This window comes from Gadus morhua, chromosome 6 (genome assembly GCF_902167405.1).
Source record: "Gadus morhua chromosome 6, gadMor3.0, whole genome shotgun sequence".
Taxonomy (NCBI): Eukaryota; Metazoa; Chordata; class Actinopteri; order Gadiformes; family Gadidae; genus Gadus; species Gadus morhua.
This window is the reverse complement of record NC_044053.1, coordinates 5,273,003-5,300,036: the sequence shown is the minus strand read 5'-3', so window position 1 is coordinate 5,300,036 and position 27,034 is coordinate 5,273,003. Positions and strand designations below refer to the sequence as shown.

The 27,034-nt window shown below is 48.5% G+C and overlaps 2 protein-coding genes and 1 long non-coding RNA gene across 4 annotated transcripts; 1 reads left to right on the top strand and 2 right to left on the bottom strand.

Annotated features, from left to right (window-relative positions):
• Nucleotides 1-7,114: 7,114 nt before the first annotated feature.
• LOC115545269 (uncharacterized) lies at nt 7,115-10,522 on the bottom strand. Its single transcript, XR_003977071.1, has 2 exons — nt 10,104-10,522; nt 7,115-8,861 (listed from the first exon to the last, which is right to left on the bottom strand). It is a non-coding gene; the product is annotated as an uncharacterized LOC115545269 (long non-coding RNA).
• Nucleotides 10,523-10,611: 89 nt separating this feature from the next.
• Nucleotides 10,612-16,752, bottom strand: si:dkeyp-97a10.3 (uncharacterized; the record flags this gene model as incomplete). The annotated part of the gene is made up of 7 exons (XM_030358236.1): nt 16,610-16,752; nt 16,342-16,390; nt 15,012-15,362; nt 13,304-13,570; nt 12,886-13,173; nt 12,375-12,517; nt 10,612-11,961 (listed from the first exon to the last, which is right to left on the bottom strand). Coding segments are annotated over exons 2-7 (2,430 nt in total), but the record flags the coding sequence as incomplete, so codon positions are not given.
• Nucleotides 16,753-17,671: 919 nt separating this feature from the next.
• si:dkeyp-97a10.2 (uncharacterized) lies at nt 17,672-22,348 on the top strand. Of its 2 annotated transcripts, XM_030358244.1 has the most exons (6): nt 17,672-18,173; nt 18,564-18,608; nt 18,907-19,254; nt 20,761-21,000; nt 21,209-21,308; nt 21,461-22,348. In XM_030358244.1, exons 2-6 carry the CDS (start codon nt 18,569-18,571, stop codon nt 21,516-21,518), a joined length of 786 nt encoding a protein of 261 aa, XP_030214104.1. In that variant the 5' UTR covers nt 17,672-18,173; nt 18,564-18,568; the 3' UTR covers nt 21,519-22,348. The 2 variants fall into 2 exon arrangements, with proteins under 2 accessions (XP_030214104.1, XP_030214105.1); XM_030358245.1 differs by lacking the exon at nt 17,672-18,173 and having other exon boundaries at nt 18,459-18,608.
• The last annotated feature ends 4,686 nt before the right edge of the window (nt 22,349-27,034 follow it).

Here is a 27,034-nt window from a genome sequence, read left to right as displayed (position 1 = left end):
TCCACCCTCCTCTCTCGCTCTTCTCTCCGTCAGTCTGCAAGGCCGCTGTCTGCACCACTCCTGCGTGCAACACCCCCGTGTGCAACACTCTGCAACTCAGCTTCCGCCTGCTTGCTCGCTTAAGCGGCGCTAATTCAAACGTCCAGTCCAGATAACGGACACCATCGTTAGGGGGTGTCACAGTCACCGTTTATCTCCCACCCGCCGTCAGAACCGCAGTTTCCGTGGTAACGAGCAGGCGGTCGCCTCCCGGTGCTGGCCCGGAGGTCTCCGGTGGGTACGTCGGTGCAGGTGGTTGGATTTGGTGGACTTTATTCAACCATCTGGTCGCTGCTGGGTGGTTCTCGGGTCAGAGATGTACGCTGCAGGCTGTACTACCTACCCGCGGTCTGATAGACTTTATGCTGCCGCCCTATGTGTATGTGTATGTGTATGTGTGTGTGTGTGTGTGTGTGTGTGTGGTCAGGAGGAGGCCGTGGTGCAACAAGACAAACACGGCTGTGCTGTTTGCTGGCCATCATGCGGAGCCTTTATGATCTGCGTTTCATCCGTCCCCCTTGCGCCCATACGGGGTGTGCCCAGCGTCTGTCTATTCTATACCGTCCGCCCAGAGTCAATTTCCTGCCCGGTGTGTGTGTGTGTGTGTGTGTGTGTGTGTGTGTGTGTGTGTGTGTGTGTGTGTGTGTGTGTGTGTGTGTGTGTGTGTGTGTGTGTGTGTGTGTGTGTGTGTGTGTGTGTGTGTGTGTGTGTGTGTGTGTGTGTGTGTGTGTGTGTGGGGGCACAGAGGTCTTTTGAAATATGGAGTGAACTATGCAAATGAGGTCGAGGAGGAGTGATTGCAGGAGACTCTCCGTGTTCCGTCCAAACACGATCCTGATCACACTGTGTGAGGTAAGGCCACTCGGGGACTTAAAGGAAGTTTTGACACACCATCCCTTTGATGTTTGAGGAGCCGGTTCCTATCCCTCTCCTTTCTTTCTTCGCCTCACCCAAAGGTTTTAACAATGAGCGTTAAGTAAATAAATATATATATATATCAATATATAATGAATCACAGCTCGGAGGAGGCGAGGCGGCGGCGAACAGAAACTCAATTAGAGAGTGTTCAAATATTTATAAGGAGCAGGACTCCGGGACTGAACTAACTAATTTACACTTCTCAAAACCACATTTCTGGTTAAATATTAAATAAGTGTGTTTTATCAGAAGATTTACCTCAATTTATTTTACAGGGGTTCTACTGGAGTGATGACTGAAACAAAACATCGACATCTCAAAAGGCGGAGATGACCGGTGAATTTCTATGTTTGGTACATTCACAAATGATTCGATGTAGGGAGTGAATACAGATACAGGTCACTGAGGTGCAGGTAGGGGTTGGACAGTGAATACACACTGACGGGTCATTGAGGAGCAGGTAGGGGTTGGACAGTGAATACACACTGACAGGTCATTGAGGAGCAGGTAGGGGTTGGACAGTGAATACACACTGACAGGTCATTGAGGAGCAGGTAGGGGTTTGACAGTGAATACACACTGACAGGTCATTGAGGAGCAGGTAGGGGTTTGACAGTGAATACACACTGACAGGTCATTGAGGAGCAGGTAGGGGTTGGACAGTGAATACACACTGACAGGTCATTGAGGAGCAGGTAGGGGTTGGACAGTGAATACACACTGACAGGTCATTGAGGAGCAGGTAGGGGTTGGACAGTGAATACACTGACAGGTCATTGAGGAGCAGGTAGGGGTTGGACAGTGAATACACACTGACGGGTCATTGAGGAGCAGGTAGGGGTTGGACAGTGAATACACACTGACGGGTCATTGAGGAGCAGGTAGGGGTTGGACAGTGAATACACACTGACGGGTCATTGAGGAGCAGGTAGGGGTTGGACAGTGAATACACACTGACGGGTCATTGAGGAGCAGGTAGGGGTTGGACAGTGAATACACTGACAGGTCATTGAGGAGCAGGTAGGGGTTGGACAGTGAATACACTGACAGGTCATTGAGGAGCAGGTAGGGGTTGGACAGTGAATACACACGGGTCATTAAGGAGAAGGTAGGGGTTAGGCATTGACTAAAGAGATAGGAAATTAAGGAGCATACAAAAGGGTTAGACATTGAATACAGAGACACTAACTTAAAGGAAACTAGAAGTTGCCATCTAAGGCCGAGGTGTTTGTGGTTGACAAACTCTTCCGTACTTCACACATCGCCTGACAATTTGACCGTGAATAGATGTGTTCTGTTCTATGAAAGAGGAAGGACATTTGATTTCCCCGAGACAGAAGGTGGGGGCTCCAGAATGAGCGAGGGAGTCAGACGGAGATGGAGAGAGAAAGAGAGAGAGAGTGGGGCGGCATGTATTCAATTTGATCCTCGCCATTTTGGGTAATTGAAATCATTTTACTGTGAAAATGTAATCACTGCCCTTATTCCGTTGGAATTCTCCAATTTAAAAGTCAGGATTCAAATGTCGGGACCGGGAAGTTAACCGAACTGACACGTTCAAATTTGTTTGTCGAATGGGAAATTAAATCAGTCATTTGGCTCTCTCACCACTGCTGAGCTGTGGTGGTCCACATTCTAAATCAGATAGTATCCATCATTCAAAATCAGATAATATCCATCATTTTATTCACCCGCGCTAACGGGAACAAGACAATACCTCAGGCTGATCGTTTTGTCGTGTTCTAACCTGCTCTCGTCAGAACTCAGGAGGCAGTGTGGTCTGTATTCTACCGCTGGTATCGACCGTGAAACGCACTCGGAGATCTGGGATGGGTGAATCCCAAACACGGCGCAGTGTTTGTCAGAATATCGTCTAACACGGTTACAATCCCGCCGTGACACCTCCGTCCACGGAACCACACGCCGTTTGTTTACTGAGCCGAGAAAGAGAACCAGGCTCCTCAGCCCATCAGTGGCGATGTAGGATCGTATTTGATCCTACCGTTGATGTGTGCATGCACCTAATGTCCTCCTAACCCAGGGAGAACCGGAGGAGGATCATCGCAGAAGGGGGACACCTCCCTGGAGGGAGCCCTCTTCTGTGATCCGTCTCTGTGTATCTTCTGGGGGAGTTCTTCCTTTAAGTTCTTGAGAGGGTTTAGGGTTACTAGGGGACGTCGTAGAGCACAGGGGCCTGAGAAGCCCCTTTGAGAGACGCCAACTATGATTAAGGGCTCAAGCGTACAAATAAAAGACAACATAATTTAAAGGATGGAGAGATGAAAGGCTCTCTTTCTACCCCAGACGGCCTCCCCTAAGAGTAGATAGCACTCTGCAGTCACGGGAGACGGTAACGTTCGCTCGCGTTCACTTTCGACGGATGCGATGGCACATGGAAGACAGGATCGTTTTTTTTTTTGTTTTTTTTGTTTTTTTAAAATCAAGCCCGTCGCTCTTTGTTGGGTTGTTGTCCCAGGTCAAAAGGTCAGCGGGCAATGGGTCCAGATCGACCAATAGGGTGAGAAAGAAGTGATGTCATCCCTTGTAAGTCGGGCCAATCCGACCCGAGGGGATTGAGGCCAAATCACACGTTTGAAGAATGGATCCTGTCAGCGGTCGTATCGAGTGCCATTCCCACCGGCGCCTGAGAGCTAAAGATCAGGGGAGTGTTTTGAGTTTACTTTTACCAAGAGACGGGAAAACATGGCAAATGTTTTCTGGAGTTAACTGGGTTACCATGAGACACTGGTGTCCTGACTCCACCCTGGCCCTGATACGAGCCAATCAGAGGAACAACAACGTGCAGTGACCTCCGTTAACGACCTCTGCGTAGAAACTCTATTGTCAAACTAATCGATCGACCTTTAGGTACAACCTATGCGAATAAACAAATGGCCTTTACGTACGACCTCTAACCACCAGCTCCTCTGCCGCCCGCAGCTTCAAAGCCGAAAAACGTCTACCAGAGAGAGAGAGAGAGAGAGAGAGAGAGAGAGAGAGAGAGAGAGAGAGAGAGAGAGAGAGAGAGAGAGAGAGAGAGAGAGAGAGAGAGAGAGAGAGAGAGAGAGAGAGAGAGAGAGAGAGAGAGAGAGAGAGAGAGAGAGAGAGAGAGAGAGAGAGAGAGAGAGAGGATGTTTTTTAACTACTGTTATATCGAGTGATTGACAAGAAAAGCCCAATGTTGTTGTGCTCCGGGATCAGAGACGAGAGCTGACTGGAGGAACACCACTAAGAGGAGACACACTCTCAGCATCTTCTGTGCCTCCCGATAAGCGCTGTGGTGTCTTTTAACATGCTTTTTACAACAACAAAAATGTCACTATTTTACATCAACCTTTTCTTTTTTTTTTCCTATAACCACGTCAGAGCCTCAGCCCGGCACGGCAAATATTCCATCTATCAAATGCAGAGTAAACAGCTAAGGGAGATAGCGTGCCTGTGTTAGCGAGTCTGCTGACGCCGTCAGAACAGAAAAATACAGCTGATTAATTTTCAAGTCACCGGCGAAATAAATAAACAAGCAAGCAACTGGGCAGCACGTTCTGTATGGTGAAATGATATTATCTAGATGGAAAGTTGATAAAATATAAAAAAAAGGCTACTTTGTAGCGCAAATGCGAACTGAATTCAAATGAGAGTCGTACAGACAGTTTGGAGGTAAGTACAACACGCACACAGGCACGTACACACACACAGGCACGTACACACACACAGGCACGTACACACACACACACACACACACACACACACACACACACACACACACACACACACACACACACACACACACACACACACACACACACACACACACACACACACACACACACACACACACACACACACACACAATATTCAAAATAAATGCAAGAAGATTGAATTAAACTGATTGAGGACAGGTTACCAATAACTTAAAAGACGTCACCACATGAACACGTATTTTGCAGGCCCCCCCGTCTCTTTTTCCTGGCACATTTTTCTTCTTTATCCGTGAACGCCTTAGATGAAACGTTCAAAACGCCACAAATTTTTTCCTCTGCCGCTGTGACATCAGAGGGATGTCAGCGACTATTCCAATTACGATTTTTCTAAGTTTGTTACATTTTCACCCCAAAATACAATTCCAGTCTAAAAATGTAATGTATTCCTAATAAAAAGTGTTTATATTTTCCATTTGAAACAAACATGTCAAACCATAAACACAGCAGAAAAAGTAACTGACATCTGGCTGCCACCATTTTCACATTAATAGAAAATGTCGCTTTTGAAGACATTTCCGTCCGGACGCTTGTCCTCATCAGACACGGCAGAGCGGGATGAGACAGCCTCGTCTCCAAAATGTCAGCCGGCCTTACAGAACACTGCAGGCCTTTCTTCTAAACGTCCGTCTGGTTGGTCGGGATTAGGCCCGGACAAGGATGCAAGGACGGGAAAGAAAATGGTTGATATAGTTAAAAAGTAAGAAACATTTGTGTCTAGTGCTGTCTTGACTGTTTCTGTTTATCTTGGAACTTTCTGTACGTTTGTCTTAACAAACATTAATTCACTTTAGTTTGATCCACTCTTCCTGTTAAAACTAAATAATGTTCCACAGAAAGTCTTCCCTCTCTCTCCTTATCTCTATGTAGCATGGACTGAGCTCAACTCATCATAGACACTAAAGGTGTGCTCGGATAAAACAAAGTCTTTCATAATATGTGCAAATCAAAATTGGTTCCTTTAATGAATTAATGTACATTTGTTAGTGTAGGTGTCTAATGTGGTGACTTCATTGTATTTATTTTATGAGTACGTCATATACCTAGAATATATTATGTAATTATATAACATATGAAACTACACTTTTCGACATAAACTCTTAATACCGTTTTACTCAACACTTGATCTGAGAAAAATTGTTAATCTCTCGCAGATATATTTTGATGTGCATCCTGTATGTGCTTGTGACAATTAGGTTGTCACAAGCACACTTGAATATGAATTTGAAGGAAGCAGACAGAAAGAGGAGGTGATGTCGAGTATCTTGTGATCGTCTCTAAACGTCTTCCTTGAACTATGCGTGTGTATTTATAACCCGTCTATACGTCTCCTTTCTTGTATATAAAGACAGGCAAGAGGACTTAAAACGAGTGCTTAATAAGGGGTTTACTGGCTGGGATTGATGTATTATGTAGTCTTAAATATAAAATATTTGAACAGAACTTAAGACGTATTAATATCCAACCGTGAAGATTGGCACATCCTTCGCAAAGGCTTAGAGTTTGAGGACAGTTTCAATTAAATCTATTATATTATTATCAATTAAATATATAAATATATATCGTCTACCATATTTGAGACATTCAGAATATAAATATCTTATTCTACTAGAAACACTACTGTGAATGGTGGGTTATTGGTGTTATTCTGTGTGCGTGCGTGCGTGCGTGTGTGTCTCTCCATGTTAAGTGTTGCGCCTCAAAGACTCTGGCTAGTTCACTTTAACCCCAGTGTTCATGAGCACCAGTGCACTGCTAATGTCAGAAATCTAAAAGAAAAGGGTTTATTTTAGCACAGCTACGTATGCTGCAGTGAATCTGTAATATTGTAATTTCCACTCAGAGGTAAGGTAGAACACAATGTAGTGAAATACAGTGAGGATATTCAGCCGAGTGACATTACAACCAGGAGGAGGTCCTCCATTGTGGATGAGCTGTAATCATACACTAGGGTCCCCTACACTCTGATATAGAATTATGTTTGCCTTTCATTTGGAGCCCCGAAGGGACGCAAAAACAATCGCCATTAGTCACAGCGGCCGCGTCGCCACACATCTACATGCTAATCCGAGGCTAGGGCCACACACGCACACACACACACACACACACACACACACACACACACACACACACACACACACACACACACACACACACACACACACACACACACACACACACACACACACACACACACTTTATTTTTCACTCTATTAACGGAAATACCAAACTGATGCCTGTACCGATTCGCACGTCAGCAGAAGACCGAGCAGAAGTGGCCGCCCGTTCAGCTCTACTTATCAGAGGCGTGGACTGGGAACAGAAGTAGCACACGGCGTGTGAAGGACAAATAACAGAAGGAACTTTACAGAGTCGATGCGAAAAAGTCAGGCTCCTTGTTCAGAACAGAAGTTCAGACGGCTTTATTAGGTAGGCCTATTCTGTCCGTTCAGACAGAGCAAGTCTAAACAGCTCATTTGATTCCTAAGGCTCTTGTTCTTTTAAATAGTCCAGTGAGGCAGCATCCTATACAGACCATAAAATACATCTTAATTAAAAACCCATCAGATACATCTATACATACACACATAGTAACCCAGTAACCGGCAGTATTGACACACTAATGATTCTGAAAGTGGCCACTCCCTGACAGCAGATAGTGATCTTAATTCCAGCTAAGATCTGTAACTCAAACTAGTCTTTCTTGAATAATGCACAAACAAACATACAAACTGAAGTACAAGCCCGCCTCCAATGTTATTTACCCCCACAGATATTTTTCGACGCATAAAAAAAAAAAGGAATTAGGCTATAATATATAAATAATGTAATTGTTTGGGTTCTCCCTCACCTGATAACATAAGGGGGGCATTTAAGGGGTCATCGTTATTAAACAGTTAATAGGCTGGGCGCAGGATAGCATTGACATTGGCAATCGTGTAGCGGCAGCCTATGCCAACATTAAATGCAAGTAAATGGCGACTGAAATAACTCTCTGTAGACCGTGGGACGGTGGGTTTTTCAATACCGCAGAGTTCAGTATTTTCTAAGTACCATCTATTTTTAATGTATATCATGCCCTGATGCATAGTGAGTTTCCATTGCGGGACGATAAAATATGAGCTGAACGGTGGCGTCTGCATATGTAATGCTTCTTTTGGTTATCGTTTGATTAAATCCCTCTCACTACAGGGATGGCCCTCATTGCCCAGCCGTCTCAACAACTTCGAGAGGTAATTGGGGGATTTTGGATGTTACTTATCGTAGGCCTACTCTTGACATTCAAACGTTTTATTTTGCCAAAGAAATTATTGAAGTTATTAAAAAGCTTTGCATTCATTTAAATGTCATATAAACGATGTCCTACATTTCATGGAAGAGATTTAAATAACAATAGGGGTTAACGTTAAACCGATTATAAAACCTCTTTGTTCACTGTACAATCGTTCCCTGAGAGTAAACAATCACAAAGAATGGCAGTAAATAACAAACACTAAATCACATTCCCTGTGTCTTCCTCCCAGTGTCTCGGTGCGTTAACCGCGTTTATTTCCCATCCGGTCGAGGCGGTGCTACGCCGGGTGACTCCGTGGCGACCCCGTGCTGTGATTACCCAATCATTTAAGAACCATAAAAAGGGATTAGTTAACAAGCGCTTACTGTTGCCCCCCCCCCCCCCCCCCCGGGGTCCTCTGCCGAGGCCCCGTAAAAGCGGACCATTAGATAAATACTTTCAGATAATAAAACAGCCTCGGTCGTACCGTAACTCCTGTGATCGTGTCCTCCTCTTCCTCTCGAAGCCCTTCCAGTATGTGTAGTTATACCACGCTTTGGCCAGCAGGGGGCCGGGGATTGGAGAGGCCTCTCTTCTGTTAGGTCATGTGATGTATAGCTCCTGAGGGAAAGCCCAGGAACGACCACGCCCATGTGTTCATACACTGTGTGACAACGCCCCTTAAATCAACACTCAACACTCAACAGGAGCATTAATACTCAACAGGACAGGCCATGAGGTGGAGACGGGTCTTCCTGCCTGATCCTGGCCCCTGAAGTCACAGGCCCCTGAAGTCACAGGCCCTCTGGAGTACCGCGGCCGCACACAGGGGACATTGTTCGTCAATGAGGCCTATCTCTGCGAGTCTGGTTCTGGAGAAACACAGAAGAAGAAAAGCCTGAGTTAGGGGAAACGTCATGGTTGACAACCTGCTCTGAAATGCCACTTTAGCAGCACCGTCACCATAATCACCGTCACTGCCATCACGACCATCACGAACCAAGTGAGAGCATACAGAAGAGTGGTGGAGGCTGTGGCCCCTTCCCATTACTCCCCCTAGTCCTAGAATTTGCGCATTCCCGCGCAGGGGTAGGTTGTTCCAATACCTGGGGAGGAAGAGGGAGAGCCTATTTCCCCTTAAAATCATCCCTCGGCAGCTAGCCAGCTCGGTACCTCACTCGCAGCTAAGGGGAGTGTCACGAATTACCCAGGATACCTTGCGAACTCGTCAAGCGGCAATTATTCCATGTTTCTCAAACAGTTATAGATTATGTTAAATTATTGAACCGGTGACCGGAGTTAAATATACGATCTGAGTGTGCGGGTCGTCTTGTTTTTCGACACAAGGGTGACATTTTCAAACGCAAATGAAAATAGCAGCAGGCTTCTTCCTGTATGTGTAGACGCGTCGGTGCTGTGCGTGATGTAGGGGAGCACGTTCGCTACGCTAATTTGCAATATATTGATTTTACCGGTGTCCCATTCATAGGGAAAAGATTTTCACTCTCAGGCCACGTTTATACGTAGCAGGGTATTTATAGAAACAAATATTTCCCCTCCTCCGTTTTCAAAAATAACATTGTGCACACGACATCGTTTTCAAAAAAGTTGTCGTTTACATCAAAACGCATAAATACGCCGTCGAGCGCCATTATAACTATGCCAAACCTATGGGCGGCAGTGTAGGGAGAGGGATAAAGCCAGGCAAGCCAATCAGAATCCTCAGATCAACAACAACGGATAACACGAGCGTCTTCCTGTAACAAACAAACTGTAAACATAGGACGCTCATATGACGTTAAGCATTTCCTGGCGCATAATGTGACGTTTCAGGACCTAAAACCCAGTTTCTACCCGTTGACACGACACCACATAACCGGCGTTTTCAGAAATCTCTGCTTTGGCCGGAGTTTTTAGAAATTATCTTTTTCTGTGTCAAAAACAGCGTTTTCGTGTAAATGAGAGGACAAACCGCGTGGGAATATCTGCGTTTTCCCTTTGTGTAAACGGGGCCTTACATCCCTCTTTGAGAGGACTTTACAGTAGAGAGGAACTCAAAGCAAGGGTTCTCGTTAAGGGGCGGGCATTGGGGGCGGGGCCTCGGTGACGCTCACCTGGTGGGGGTTGCCGTGGTGACCTTGGGCGTGGTGGCCACGGGGTGCGTGGCCCGTGGCTCGAGGGTGGTGCGGGTCGGCCTGCAGGCGGAGGCGCTGTCCGGCGGGCAGGTGGGCGGTGGGCCGGGGGGCCGGTCTGTTGGGGGGCCGGTCCTGGAGCCGCTCCCGGGGGAGCTCCTTGAACTGGCTCATGGGGATGACCAGGGGGGGGGGGCGGAGGGCGCTGCAGGGCGGCCTGGGTCTGCTGGTTCCGGTTCTGGAAGGTCTGGGCGTGCTTGGTGTGGCTCTGAAGAGCCTCCTGGGTCAGTGGGTTCCCGTTTGACCGGGGCGCGGCGTTGCCTTGGTGACGGTGGTTTGTGGGTGGGGACGCCGCCGTCTGGGGGAGGGGCTGGACTGGTTGGGTCTGGGGGCGGGGCTGGGTCTGGGGGAGGGGCTGGGGGGGTTGGGCCTGGGGGCGGGGCTGGGGGGGTTGGGTCTGGGGGCGGGGCTGGGGGGGTTGGGTCTGGGGGCGGGGCTGGGGGGGTTGGGTCTGGGGGAGGGGCTGGAGGAGGTGGTTGGGGTCAGCCATGGCTCTTGCGTCCAGGCTCCGTGTCGTCATCGGTTGCTGCTGAGTCACGTGACCTCTTGGCTCGGTGGCGGTCTCCCTGGCGACCCGTTGGGGACTGTAGTCGTGTGTGCGCTCCCTCTGTGCACGAGGGGCCTCCTGCGAGTGGTGTGACGGGGAAGCGGCGGGGCGGGACCGCGCCCGCCTGGTGTCTGACGTCACTTCCTGTCTGCCCCGGCCCTCACGGTCGACCCTGCCCGGTTCGGGAGCCCTGGTCGGGGCTGGCGGGGGATTCTGGGTAGTGTAGTCCGAGCCCTCCGACCTGGCGCCGTTGGGGTACGCCGGCGTCCCCCGCAGGAGGTCCCAGGGGGCGAGGCCTTGTGAGCGGCTGTTGGTCCGGCCCCCGTCACCAGACCCTCGCTCTCGCCGGTCGGCGTGGGCGTCGCTGCTTCGATGGGAGGGGTGCGAGTTGCTGAGAGGGTCAGTGTGTCGTTGGAACGGGTGTGTGTCGGCCCTGGGACCGCTCCTGTGGGAGTATCCAGTAGGGACCAGCGACCGTCCGCCGGGGTCCTCCAACACTCGCCTCGCAGGGTCGGAGCGTTGCCTTCTGGGATCGTCCCCGGAACGCTGTGCGTCGTCGGAACTTCGACCGTCCCCGGAACGTCGACCGTCCCCGGAACGCCGATCGTCGCCGGAATGCCGATCGTCGCCGGATCGCCGATCGTCGCCGGAACGCCGATCGTCACCGGAACGCCGATCGTCACCGGAACGCCGATCGTCACCGGAACGCCGATCGTCACCGGAACGCCGATCGTCCCCGGAACGCCGTGCGTCGTCGGAACGCTGAGCGCCACCCGGTGGGGTGTGGCCGGTCTCGGCGCCGGCGGGGGGCTGAGCGCCGGCGGGGAAGGAGTTAAGGTTAAAGTGCATGGCGGGCAGCGTTCCCGTGGCGCCCCCCGGCTGGGGCCCGAGGTTGACCTGGACGGTCGGGGGCCGGGAGCCGTCCGGCGCCGCCCCTTGGATCAGGATGTTGGAGTTCTGAGGCGCTGTGCGCGACAGCGTGTCCGCGGCGGCGGCGGGAGAGAAGCCCGGGTTGTCGATGCCGTCGTCGGGGAAAGCGGCTGGTAGGAGCCGGGCGTTGCCGTGGTGACGACGGTACGGAGGCGGGAGGTCCGGGTCCCCGTCCCGGGGGAGGAAGGTGTTGTTGGGGGCTCGGTGGTTGTATTGCTGGGGGAGGGTGTAGCGTTGGTTGGGCTGGTGGAGAGGGGGGTCCGATCCCTGGACCACCAGCCCGTTTCCCAGAGGAACTGGAGGCTTCAGAAGAATAAAACAGAGAGGAAGGGGAGGAGGGGGCAGTTACTCTTGAGCAGCTCTTTAGCGCCATCCCATGGACAACATGGGGACCCACATGGAGGCCACATCACATGTAAACACAACAGAACACAGACACATGGAGGCCAAGAGAACATGGCAACATGGGGACCAACATGGAGACAGAAAGAACACGGTAATATGAAGACCACCATGGGGACCAACATGGGGACAAACATGGAGACAGACAGAGAATATAAACATGGGGACAAAGATGGAGAACTACATTAAGACCAATAGAGAACGTAAACATGGAGTCAAAGATGGAGAGCTACATGGACGCCAACACGGAGGGTGACAGAGAACGTGAACACGGAGACCAACAGAACATGTGACCGGAGCATCTCACCACTTACAACAGGTGTGTGCGTGCGCAAGCGAGTGGTCGTCTCACGCCGCCTCCAGCGCACCAGAAGAAGAATGAGAAGGATGATCAGGAGCAGCGCGGCCAGGGAGCCAATCACAATGCCCGCAACCTCCCCTCCACTCAAACACGTCTCTGGTTGGGGGGGGGGGGGGGAAGAGAGAGAGAATCATAACGTGCTGCTTTGTTCAAATGCTTTAACAACAAATAATCACATATTGTATATTGATATATGACCTGCTAATCAAGGGAATGTACTGAATTTAAATCGAGAGGGAGAGGCGGGCGAAAAGAAAAGAGAGAAGCGGTTCTAAAAACATAATGATTAAATGATAGCCTGAAAGAGCGAAAGAGAAAGAGAGAAGTAGTGAAGTCGATTAGCAGAAAGCGGCTGAAAGACTTTTCACTCCGAGCACATTCTCCTCAGATCAATCTTCAGGGCCAACACAACGGTTACCCACAATCCACCTCTACCAGAGGTCACCCATCGGGTCGTCACTCACGCACGACCTCCACCTCGGTCGACTGCTCCGACGCGCCCCCCGTGATGGCGTTCCGGGCCAGGCAGGTGTAGCGGCCGCTCTGATTGGCCGAGACCGCCTGCACGCCCAGCACGCCGCTGTCTGGTTGGACGGTGGCCACGGGTCGCCCGTTTTGTTGCCACGAGAACAGGGCGGGGGGGAGGGAGACTGACACGCAGGTGAGGGTGACGGTCTGCCCCAGCACGGTGTCACCTCCGCCCACACAGTCCACCGGGAGGTCCTTGGTCAGCACCGGAGTGTCCGGGCCAACTACACGCACACGCGCACGCGCACACGCACACACACACACACATACACACACTTAATACACTACAGTTCAAAAACGGTTATAATAGTACACGGTATTAACAGTACTTTAGTACAACGGCTCAGCACTCACAGTAGACGGTGAGGGTCCGCTTGGCGCTGCGGGCGCTGACGGCGTTGCTAACGGTGCACGAGTACTCCCCGGCGTCGCCGCGGCGACCCGGGTCGATGACCAGCGAGCCCCCCGAGATGCTGATGCGGGGGCCGGCGGTGAGGGCCGCGCCCTGGAACCCCCAGGCCACGCTCACCTGCGTCCCCGTGGCGAAGGAGCAGGTGAGGGAGATGTTACTACCCTCCACCGCCACCGGGGGCACCGACAGAGTCACCCCGGACACCGCCACTGAGAGGAGACAATAAGATGAGGTGGGGCTTTGTTAGAATCTACTTATCTCCGCTTAGCGGTATGTGTCGGGAGATGGATGGGATAGGATGAGGTTGTACTTTATTAATCTCATTAATAAAGTACTGTCATTATTACTATCTACTACTTTTCTCAATTTAGCAGCAGTGTAGGAGACACCGCCTTCTTAATGAACGCTGAGTGACCGAGTACTTAGTTACATTTGTACTTAGTTACATTTGACACAGCAGAGAGCAGAGGTTAGGGGAGAGCTAGAATGTTTTCGTTTTCTGTTCAGTGTATCGTTTGGTGGTGAATCGGAGGAAAAGGGTTGAGGTATTTTTTTATCCATCCGAGGAACAGACCTCAAAAATCCAAATACCCGAGCACGTAGCATATCAAAGAAATGCTCTGGGACTGGGAGGTACCAGAACATTCTGACCATCGTGAAATGCTATGGACCCCAACACAAAGCACTCCTTTAGCGGTACAGGGTTACATCTCGGCTAATCACTGAACCACTGTGCAAGCTAGGGACCTGGGATGGTTTAAATAGCATTGTTAAGTTTAAATTTCACATTTGTCCTTGACGAACCCACAGGACTCAAAGCTCGGCCAGGCGTGGTAGCAGATTTCCCTGAAGGAACATTAACAGAGTTTCATTCCTCTCCCGCGAGGAGATCCTCGGGGAGCGATCCAGAGATGGCTCGAGGACCACAACATCTGGAGAAGCTAAACACTCAATACCAGCACCGGCCACCAGAAGGCGCCACACATGTTACAATGCTGACCAGGGAGTCACTATCATTTCAGGACTACTCAACTGCATGGCATTAGGATAATATAATTAATCCCAAATTGTTGATTAATGACCATACCATGACCTATGGTCATGAGGGTTGGGTGATGACCGAAAGGACGAGATCGCGGGTACAAGCGGCCGAGATGAGTTTTCTCAGAAGGGTGGCTGGCGTCTCCCTTAGGGATAGGGTGAGAAGCTCAGCCATCCGTGAGGAACTCGGATTAGAGCCGCTGCTCCTTTACTTAGAAAGGAGTCAGCTGAAGTGGTTCGGGCATCTGCCAAGGATGCCCACTGGGCGCCTCCCTTGGGAGGTGTTTCAGGCACGTCCAGTGGGGAGGAGACCTCGGGGAAGACCCAGGACTAGGTGGAGAGATTATATCTCAACACTGGCCTGGGAACGCCTCGGGATCCCCCCGTCAGAGCTGGTCAATGTGGCCCGGGAAAGGGAAGTCTGGGGCCCCCTGCTTGAGCTGCTCCCCCCGCGACCCGACCCCGGATAAGCGGATGACGATGAGGATGAGGATGAGGATTGTTGATTAATGATATTATTCATTACACCCTAACCCCTTGCTGGATCATACATGGACTAGGGACTATGCACCCCGTTGCCCGACCCCGCGGTAAGCCACGCCTCCTTACCGAACACCTGGAGCTGGACGGATTTCGAGTTAGAGGCGAGGCCTGTGCCGACGCTGGGGTTGACCTGGACTCTGTAGCTTCCGGCGTCGGTCAGCTGTGCGTTGCTGATACGGAGCTGGTTGCGGGTGACGGAGACCCGGCCCAAGTACTGGGGGGGCGGGTTGACCGTCCCAGACCCTCCGGACCAAATAGCCAGAGAGGTGCTGCCCCCTGGGGAGTCCCAAGTCACCAGCACCACGTCGGGGAGGTTGATGATGGTGAAGAGGATGTCCGTTCCGGTTTGGACCAGAACCGGGTCGGTCTGGAACTCGATGGAGACCGGCTCCTGGGACAGACTGAACCGCACCAGGACTAGACAGGAAAGGTTTATAATTAAAACAATTTACAACTATGGAAAATACTGGGATACACTTCGTAAACAGATTTATTCTTCAGCATATAGGGGTATGACATCTTGCCAAAGGAGGCCTAAGGGTAGACTGTGGTCATTGGGGTTCAAACCATGTCGCTTTGGGTGGTAGTTAGAGACCCTTACCTCTAGAGTCTAGAATATCATGGGGTAGGCCTATAAACTGGTAACATTTGGGTGTATTAAAAAAAAAAAATTGGTGTGGACTATCACTGCCTTTCATTGTCTCTCTGACTCTCCAGAATTTTGTCGCAACACTGAATGCAAAAGGTCCCTAAACACTTCCCTCTCATCCATCCCTGAACGCGTCTGTTGACTTTGTCCTTTTACAGACAATATCTACTAGATCCATGAACAAGTAAAAACAAAACATGACACATAAATGTTCAGGTAACCATTTGGATCTAAATCTAACTCTTCGATGGGCGAGAACCCATCTTGTACCCCGTACGGAGGAGTGGTCGACATATGATCATAAAACAATCCCGATGAAATAGCTAATCGATACGTCCTTGACGGGTTGAGCGATTTGTTTTACGAGTTTGGCATCGCGGAGCGGAGTTACATCAGCCAACATTAAGATCGATTGTTTTCCCAAGTCATGACCCTTATCTATTACCATAAAACACAACACATCCGTGTTGGTGTCAGTATAAAAACACTCTTTAAGAAATTCTTTAGTCTGGGTAGACGACAACGCCCACAAATACTGAAGTCCACCCGTGGGAAGTGGCTGCACTGGTTTTACAGTCTCGTCCAAGTGTCAAGCTTTTCAGAAATAGAAACGTGGAAGAACGACGTTATTGCAGGTTAGATCTTTTCAACAGCAGTGAACGTTTCACATTTTGTTTAAATGGTGCGGTGAGGAGGATGATGATGATGATGATGATGATGATGATGATGATGAGATTAATATTTCACCTGTCAGAGAGACGAGGAGCAGCGGGTTCATCTCTTCAGTCCGGGCGACCTGAAGACGAACCATGTTAAACATTTACTTTCACAATATAACACTAGGCTACATGAAGTGTCACATAGATATGGTAGGCCAACGCTATTAATAATTGTTCACAGTTAATTATAGACCCTTTTCACAAAGGCACCATCGTAGGATTTAAGTGTTAAGAGCGACAACTGTTATTGTGCTACGATGAAGCCTCTGTGAAAAGGGTGTTAGTCATCGACTTACCAAATACTCCTTTCCCAGCCTTCATGTTTTTAAGTACGGGGTTTGTTCAAACTTCGTAACTGTCTTGTTTGGCTTGAATCTGCTTCCTCTTTAGTCCGAGGAGGGCTACCTGTCGACGCACCTGTTTCTTAAAGGGACCGTAGCGTTTATTTCCCTAGCATACTTTCGTCACCATAAAGACGTTGATTGTTAAAGAACTGTGACGAAAGCGTCGCTAATATTTTTTAATGTATGTCGATTATTTTACTTGGACTTTGACACATGTCAAAAGTCCGAGACATAGGCCTATGCTTTTACGAAAATGAGTTTAGTTGAAAAGTGGAATATTGATACATTGGCTAAGTGCAGTCAAATGCGTCGAATAGGCTACGAAACGGATATTTCGACTTGTTATTACAACAAAAGTCAACAAAATGTTAACTTATTTATTTAGGCCTACTTGAGAAGGGAAAGGGCAAGAAATAAAGTTGTTTATCTGTCTGGTATTTTACCGCCATCTGCTGTTCTGATAGATACCTGCAAACATTCCAACAACGTGACACAATTAACACTTCTTTGTACTGCGTCTCTCTGTTGTTTATATTCAGGATAGAAAGCTTATGAAAATGAGGAACAAATAAAGGCCTACATATTCTAAGGCCCCAATGATTAAACTAAGATAAAATACACACACAGGCTAATACCCACTGTACATAAACTGTAGCAATAATTTATCTACGAGTTATGCCTGTTGGGACACAAACATTATTCATCCGTAGGAGAATGGACGTTTGGACTTGCTGTACAAATACTTTTATACGGCGGGAACCCTGACATTGTTTACCGTTTCCCCTTCGAATAATACAGTATTATGCGTTCTTTATCTGGTTAAGTTCTCAGCATAGAAAGACACGGATAACATAGTCCATAAGGAGAGAGAGAGAGAGAGAGAGAGAGAGAGAGAGAGAGAGAGAGAGAGAGAGAGAGAGAGAGAGAGAGAGAGAGAGAGAGAGAGAGAGAGAGAGAGAGAGAGAGAGAGAGAGAGAGAGAGAGAGAGAGAGAGAGAAGGAGACTTATAACGTTATACAGTACAGTAGGCTACTTCAGTAGGCTACACTCAAGCAGGGATGGTCGGGCTCTACTCTACTAAAGTCGGCCTACAGTAGTAGAGTACAGAAAGGGGAGGGGGCGTACCCTTAAGTAAACAAGCGACGCCTTTAGCTTTGGACGTGCAGGAATATAGAGGGAAGTTGAATGCCGTGAGAGAGAGCGAGGTTATAGTTGTGTTGGTGCAGCAGTACATATCGGGGAAGAAACGCGGATAGTGCTAGTTACAGCAGTAAACGGCACTAGCAGTGATTTATTTATTTTGAGCTCTCTCTCTCTCTCTCTCTCTCTCTCTCTCTCTCTCTCTCTCTCTCTCTCTCTCTCTCTCTCTCTCTCTCTCTCTCTCTCTCTCTCTCTCTCTCTCTCTCTCTCTCTCTCTCTCTCTCTCTCTCTCTCTCTCTCTCTCTCTCTCTCTCTCTCTCCCGCTCTCTGTCCCTCCTCGTTCCCTCTCTCCCCCCATCGTCTGGAAAAGGAGACGGTAGGTTTGTTTTGTTTGGTTGAAAGAAGCGTTACGGTGTTACTGTCGATTCTCTCATTTTAGTGCACGCGCTGTTTTCTGATATGCCTTACGTTAACACTTTAGAAAGGGTTTTATATTGCGTTAACTTCACTCTGACGAGCGAGGGAGAGAGATTGGGAGAGGGAAATAAAGAGGGGTGGATGAGTGAGAAAGGGGAAGTAGAGAGAGAGAGAGGGGTGTGTGTGTGTGTGTGTGTGTGTGTGTGTGTGTGTGTGTGTGTGTGTGTGTGTGTGTGTGTGTGTGTGTGTGTGTGTGTGTGTGTGTGTGTGTGTGTGTGTGTGTGTGTGTGTGAGCGAGCGAGCGGATAGAGAGAGAGACATTCCTGTTGTGTTCAATTCTCATTAACAGGGCTGATGGATCTGCAGGCAGCAGCAGCTACATTACTTCTACTAGGTAACACACAAACACACACATACCCCCCCCCCCCCCCCCCCCCCCCCCCCCCCCCCCCCGACACACACTCACACATAGAAATCTGTAACCCTAGATATCCTGCCTTTGTTCTGTGTGTTATGATGTGATGTGTGTGTGTGTGTGTGTGTGTGTGTGTGTGTGTGTGTGTGTGTGTGTGTGTGTGTGTGTGTGTGTGTTTTTCTGTAACGTGTGTGGTATGTCGGGTCTCTGATGTGACCGGGGTGTGCATGTGTGCATCGCGCTGTGTGTCACCTGTATTTGTGTGTGTTGTCTTCAGTGTGCAGGGCAAACTGTTTGTCCGTGACCATCCTGAACCCCGATCCCTCCCATGTGATCCGGGGCTCCAACCTGGTCCTCCGTGCCCGCATCGACCACGGGCCCCTGGAGACGGTTGCCACGGTGACCTGGGAGCGGGAGCCGGAGACGGGGGACGCCAAGGGTAGAGAGGTGCTGGCCTCCTGCTCCCCGGGGGGGCCGGCGTGCCCTGGTCACATGACCCTCGACGGGCAGCTTACGTCGCTGAGCGTCAACTCGTTCAGCGGAGACGACGGAGGGATTTACTCGCTGACGGTGTCCGACCAGACGGGGCTTCCCTCCAGGGCCTACTGCGTCGTCCGCGAATATGGTAGGCCTAGCCCTCATACTGGTTAGAATACAGTAGGCCAACCTCTCATACTGGTTAGGATACGATAGTCCAACCTCTCATACTGGTTAGAATACAGTAGGCCTAGCCCTGATACTGGTTAGAATACAGTAGGCCAACCTCTCATACTGGTTAGAATACAGTAGGCCAACCTCTCATACTGGTTAGAATACAGTAGGCCTAGCGCTGATACTGGTTAGGATACGGTAGGCCAACCTCTCATACTGGTTAGGATACGGTAGGCCAACCTCTCATACTGGTTAGAATACGGTAGGCCTACCTCTCATACTGGTTAGGATACGGTAGGCCAACCTCTCATACTGGTTAGGATACGGTAGGCCAACCTCTCATACTGGTTAGGATACGGTAGGCCAACCTCTCATACTGGTTAGGATACGGTAGGCCAACCTCTCATACTGGTTAGGATACGGTAGGCCAACCTGTAATACTGGTTAGAATACAGTAGGCCTACCTCTCATACTGGTTAGGATACGGTAGGCCAACCTCTCATACTGGTTAGAATACAGTAGGCCTACCTCTCATACTGGTTAGGATACGGTAGGCCAACCTCTCATACTGGTTAGGATACGGTAGGCCAACCTCTCATACTGGTTAGGATACGGTAGACCTACCTCTCATACTGGTTAGGATACGGTAGGCCAACCTCTCATACTGGTTAGAATACAGTAGGCCAACCTCTCATACTGGTTAGGATACGGTAGGCCAACCTGTAATACTGGTTAGGATACGGTAGGCCTACCTCTCAAACTGGTTAGTATACGGTAGGCCTACCTCTGATTCTGTTTAGAATACGTTGGTTAGGACTATCTCGTTCTGGTTACAATACGTGAGGACTAACTCTCACAATGATTAGATTAGAATATACTAGGCCTTCCTACTGGTTAGAATGTGACATGACTACCACATCTAATACTGTCTGTTTTTAGACTAAAGTAGGACCACCTCTCAAAATGGGTTGGAACATGTTGGAACTACCTGACACTCTTTACAATAGGGTAGGAGTCACTCACAACACTACATAGTATAAAAGTCTGTACTTTTCATCCAATAAACCATTAACTATGATATAGATAAAACAGCCTAGACCACATTACATAGATTAGTTATCTGCAGATAACCTTTGATACATGGTCTGAATAAAAATGTTGGCCTGTCTCCCATTTAAGTCCTCACACGTGCAGGCGTGTCCTTCTATGTGGGCGTGTCCCCTCCCTGTGTGGGCGTGACCTATCCCTGTGTGGGCGTGTCCTCTTCATGTGTGGGCGTGTCCTCTGCCGGTGTGGTATTGGCCCCTCTCTGTTTGGGCGTGTCCTCTCCTGTGTGGGCGTGTCCTCTCCCAGTGTGGGTGTGTCCTCTGCTGATGTGGGCGTGGCCTCTCCCTGTGTGGGAGTGTCCTCTATCTGTGTGGGCGTGTCCTCTCCCTGTGTGGGCGTGTCCTCCTCGCCTATAATGGCCTGTGTCCTACAGAGCCGGTGCATCACGTGTCCGTGGGCGTCAACGACTCCCACTCGTCGCTGGTCTGCACAGAGGCCTGGGGCACCGACCCCACCTTCAGCTGGCTCCACGACAGGGCCGCCGTGACCGCCGCGCTGGGCCGCGTCTCCCCCGACGGCAAGACGCTGGCGGTCAGCCACTCACCGCTCTGCGGCCACTTCACCTGCGTGGTCAGCAACAAGCTGGGCTACAGCTCGGCGACGTACACCGCAGGTAAACAACGCCAGGACGCCAACAGGCGCCGCTGTAGACACCCGGCAGTTCAGAATACCTAGGCTGCAGCTTGTTGAGACGTTTCCTATCGACCACGTCTGGTGATGTCACAATCAGTTATGGACCGCTGGAGGTGTTGAGAACCAGGTGTGTTTTTTTCCCGACCTGTCAACCTCATAAATGCACCGTCTTTACCCTGTGGTTCCAGCTCCTTGCGAGGCCGTGGAGTCTAGTGGTGTCGCGATAGCGGTGGTGTGCGTCGTGATGCTGCTGCTGCTGGCTATGGGGATGGCAGCTCTCATGTGGTGGTACGGTACTGGTTATGGTTACTGATTAATGTAACTAGTTGTATTATTAGTTATAGTCATGCAACTAGTTATAGTTATTAGTTATGCAACTAGTTTCTTTGAACTCAACTTTTTATTACACTAGTTTGATCTTCGGTTTGGTTTCTTTGCAGGAGGCGGCGACTACTACGAAGCAGAGGAGAATGTCTGCACAACCTGCTGGAAACCTGACCCCTAGAGTCACCCGCCCATACAGGAAGTGGCCTGACCACTAGGGGTGGACTTCCTGTCCATTCAGTGCTTTGGACAATGTATGAAGTGTGAACGGATTCTAACGATGGACTTATTCATTTTTATACTTCACAAACACGACTAACCCTTTATTCCAATCAGAACTAATTTTGTAACGCATTTTTTTTTACATGGTATTGGTCTAATGGGAGGCAGAATAAAGCCCTGCAATGTGACTCCCTCACCGAAGCAGCTTATTTTTGGCAATCAAAGATAAGAATAATGAAGTGTAATAGCTTAGTGGGATGCTTCTAATTGGAAAACAAGTCCATATTTTCGTAAATCCCCTCCAAGCCCTTTGTTTCCCATGTCCTTCTCTACACTTACGATTCACGTGTTCAAGTGTTTCGGAGATGAGACCGTCCAACAGTAAAGTTGACAGACTCTAAATGGAACCTGGGTGTAGCGGGAGATTGACGACAGGCAGGAGGCAGTAAGGGGAGAGTTCATGTTGAGGACGGGGGGTACGACGGCAACGGTTACCATCTGTCATTCTGCCACATCAGGGACTCAATGCCAGAGATCAGATCTGCTCTGCGCTGTTATTCTGAAATCGACTCTTGGAGGAAGTAAGAGCCGATAAAAGCAACTGGCCCTGCAGAGCTCAAAACAGACGGACGGAACAATTAAAGACCGTAGTTGTTCCCTTGTGGACGGTGGAGCCGGATAACGTTTAACCTGTACCTGCTGTTTATAAACCACACTATTAACACTTTACTAAAATCCTGATTCTACAAAATAAAAACAATTCAGTAAGACTCAAACTCTCACACTGGCCACAACAGCAGTCGTTCATGTCTAAAAAGAAGAACATGTCTGAAATAGAAATGTCCGCTGTGAGCCTTCTCAGTGCAACACGATTGGAAAAAAGAAAACAGTAAAGATCGGTCAAACCCAGATTAATGAGGGAGGTTTGGAAGGACAAGGGGACCATCAGGAACGCTCCCATCCACACGTCCACATTTCCTGCAGAGGCCAAACCATAACGTTATTATGACCGCACTTCCTATAGACGCCAAAAAACCCAACTTTCCAATAGGATCCCTCTTCCGCTGAGATTAAAAAACAAAAAGCCCCCCCTCACACTCTCTCAACACGCAGACCCTGCGTTACACACCCAAAACAAACGAACACAACCACCCATCCTGCAATTCTATCTAAGAGCTAATAGGCCTGATATACCCATTGAGCACCATGGGAATTACCACTCCACTGGTTTAGTGATGTGTGCCCCCATCTGGCGAGCAGATGAACTGTATCTACTTCAGAGGCGGACACTTCTTAAAGGTGTAGTGTAGGATTAAGCGGTATCAAGTGGTGGTTTCAGATTGCAACAAACTGAATACACAACCCCTTTCCACAGAAGTAGAAGCTACAGTTGCCTGTAATACGACAGCATCGAGTAGGCAAGTTTCAAGCGCGGAGGTTTCTTGATGAATTGCTTTTAATAAAAAAAAGTCTGTAAAACTATAGGTAATAGGTTAAGTAATATAGCGATTATGATCAAATTTCTCCACATTACAATAGCTTTAATTTTTTATTCAAGAGTGAGTTCTGCTCCTTCTGTAGATATAAAGGACTCATTCTAGGGTTATGTAAACAGGATTCTTATTTTCACACGATTATAGGATAATTAAAACGTATTGAATAAAAATAGAATACACATCTATTATAACAATACAATGAGATTTATTTCATTGATATTGTTCAACTTAATATTGAACTGAAAATTCACAAAGGACTATATTATTGTAATGGGAGCAGCCTGAATGAAAGGATTTATTTTTAAATCAAAGGGGGGGTCCCTCCAGCATTAAACACATCACACAGAAACGTGCTAGACAGAGCAAAGCTTTTATTGCAAGTTTCAGTGAAGAAAGCACTTGAGAATGACACAAAGCAACAGCCAAGGGCTGACAACCTAAAAGCGAGAAGAACAGAAGCATTCTGGGTAACAGAGTCTTTGCAACATTGAAAAAGTATTGAGGGGTGAAGGTCCAAAGGTTGTCGTTTGAAGATCAGAAAGCTAATCTCTGGAGCGGCATTGGGTTCACAGTGGCTCCTGGAATGTAAACGTTGAAGAGAGGATAGTCTAGTGGTGAGGATGTTCGACTCCCGGCAGGAAGGTTCTGGGTTAGATCTCCTAATGTCCGCAGTCTACCTGTAGTCGTCCTTGAGCAAGATGCTTCCCTAGCCCCCCCACTTGCTCCTTAATGACACGTAGCTCAAACTTTCACTGTCAATTTCTTTGAATAAAAGAGTCTGATGGATGACTAGATAGAGAGACAGAACCGGGACTCCATGCGGAGGGTGGCACCATCGACTCCTCTGGCCTGGTCTATTCTAGCCTCTCTGGTCTGGTCTTTGTTCGTCTTTGGGCTGCCCCCCCCCCCACCCCCCCCCGGGTCTGTGGTCTCTGGTCTCCAACGTCCCCCACCCCCTGCACCTCCTCCATATCAGTGTGCTGTCGTTAAGGCATCATGAAGGAAGGGTTGGGGTGTACACGTGCCCTACCTGCTCACCACAGACACTCCACCCACTTAAAAGAGCTCTCGATAAATACAGCATCAAATATATATATATATATATTTTATATATATATATATATATATATATAGAGATATTTTTTTAGTCAACATTTATTTATAGAACATTTAGTTTAATAGGACAACAAAATAAAGTGGGCATGACATTTGAGTTTGGATAAGACAAAATAAGATATTTACCTCTAAAATAGCTATAATAATATTATGATCAAGCCTTAGTCAAGTGTTATAAGTAATAATAAAAGCAATACTTGCAATATTTGGGTCAGTCAACATTTGCAGCATACCGAGGTACGTGAGGTGCAGTGTTTTAGAAATCTCTGGAAAGAAAGTTTTGGTGTCTGAACAGGTACCCACAGAACTATTGCTACTGTGCAGACTGTACAGTGCAAGCTCAAACATGCTAGCTCTACCCATGCGATCTCCAATGTGCTAGCTCCACCATGCTAGCCCGACCATGCTACGTCTACCATGCTAGCTCCAACATGCTAGCCCTGCCATTCTAGCCCAACGATGCTACCTCTGCCATGCTAGCACCATCACACTAGCGCCAGTATGCAGGCTCCACAATGCTAGCTCCAACACAAGCAGCTAGTTCCACTTGCACAACCTTTCCTTGTTGCATCTCATCGAATCTGAATCAGTACATTTATTTTGAATGAAAGCTTGACTTAATATCCTGACTCTAATGCTGCTCTTCCATTAGCCCAGGCACAGTTAAGACCCCTGACATGGGCTTTGGGCAGTTTAGAAGAGCAAAGTCTCAAAGGAGAGTCAGTTCTCAGAGAGCTTGTCCGTGTTCCAGACAGTACTCCCACAATACTTTGGAGAACTATTCTCGCTCTACTCCGATTTTTGAAAGACTACTTCGTTCTTCATGACCGCTCTCTCCATCTCGTCGTAAAACCAGAACGGTTCCTTCTGTACTGGAGACAAACTACTGGTTCAAGACTCAACGCACTGCCAAGCACCGAAGGAAAACCACTAAATACATGCAACGGTAAGTCACCACCTGGTACTCCCCATTGGCACACTGAGACGGCGTAGTAACCCTTAAATGCGCAAGCATGAAGTCAGTGTTGTAGATAAAAGATACAAATAAAAAGTTGTTTAATTCCGAGGTCCTCAAGAGAAAATACTTCACTTATTTCATTGGAGAGGAAAGGCACTTTCTGGGGTTCTCTCTCACACCATCGCTACTAGCTAGTTTTTAATATATTAGAATTACTAATGCAGTGACAGTTCGATCTTTGCCTGTTCGAAATGGAAACTAGCTTGACCTCCGGTAATAATCCAGACACCTGAAAACTGCACTTCCTCGGGAGGACATCCGCTCAGGATGAAGTCGATCGCATAAACGGTTGTCGAGAAAATAGACAGACATCCATCCAGAGACTACGTCCATTGTAGTCAGATTAAGGGTTACTAGTTCATATCCAGACACCTTCAAAAAGGGAGAGCTTGACCTGTGGCAGTGTTATGGAATAACTGATAACTGGAGAAAAACAAACATTCAGCACCTCCTTGTAGTACCTATTTCTGGAAGGGCAAAAGAAAAGTATTCGAAATATAGCAGAGTACTTGCTTAAGAACTTGAAATGTCAGGCTCAACCCTCGAGCTAAAAGGTTAGCTTCAAGCTTCAACAGTCTTTGAATGGGATTTTTCTCTCTGCATGGTGGATGACCTTCTAGAAACCAGCTCGGAGCAGGAAACACATCTGATCTGTAAACATGTGTTCTGGTTCCTTAAAGGTTTCAAAAGACACCCCACTGGGCTCCCCTCCACCTCAAACACCTCGTCCAGTTCCCCCTCCTCCTCCTCCTCCTCCTCCTCCTCCTCCTCCTCCTCCAACACACAACATTCTAGCAGTACCAGCACTGGTCCAACATCAAGGGGGTTTGGCTAGGATAGAATCTAAAGTCTCCCTCTACTCTTGGTACCTAGAGGGACTTTACAACACCACACATTCCATCTTATTGGGAAACAGCATATCAAAACCATCAGTGACAGCCTCGGACTTGGATGTCCTCACATAGACAAGAAACGAAACGACTGCAACACCCCAACATCTCCATAGCTCTTCTTGACCGGGTTGAAAGATGGTTATTAAGTCAACATTGTCAGTCCGGGATGGTATATTAACGCTCGCTACTCTAGAGACTACACAGCATAAAACACACACACACACACACACACACACACACACACACACACACACACACACACACACACACACACACACACACACACACACACACACACACACACACACACACACACACACACACACACACACACACCAGTCTACAGCAAGACACTTCCCACTGAGTATACTTAAGTTAAACCAAGCAGCAGCACAACATCTTTAAGAACTTTTCTGTTACCAAAAATAAGTGGTGTGCATTACAACGTTGTCTAAATGTACAAACTTACGTTTATCTGTCTGTCTATGTCAAAAGTACTTTCAGACCCTAGTGAAGTAACAGGGGGCTCAAATCGGTCAAGACCCCCATGGCTCTAGACCACACCGCCCCAGGGAAAGCACTCCTCCCTGGGGAAGCTTTCCACCATTTCTGCCCCCCCCCCCTTCGGCCTGTATCTCCCTTCACCCTCCTCTTCCAGAGATCCAGACTCTGAGAATAGCACCATGCCTGCGATCAGTCTCCAGTGCTTATCACAAACAAACACACACACACACACACACACACACACACACACACACACACACACACACACACACACACACACACACACACACACACACACACACACACACACACACACACACACACACACACACACACACACACACACACACACAAGCGCGTTTGCTTCCCCATGTGCATGATGAAACTGGCCGTTACCCAACTAAATATAGCAGCAGAATGCAGAGATATATATTTATATCT

Coding starts and splice junctions, on each gene's coding strand:
- si:dkeyp-97a10.2 (XM_030358244.1), top strand. CDS start 18,569: ATGGATCTGCAGGCAGCAGCAGCTACATTACTTCTACTAG. Junction 18,609..18,906: donor AGCTACATTACTTCTACTAG/GTAACACACAAA, acceptor TGTTGTCTTCAG/TGTGCAGGGCAAACTGTTTG. Junction 21,309..21,460: donor ATGGCAGCTCTCATGTGGTG/GTACGGTACTGG, acceptor GTTTCTTTGCAG/GAGGCGGCGACTACTACGAA.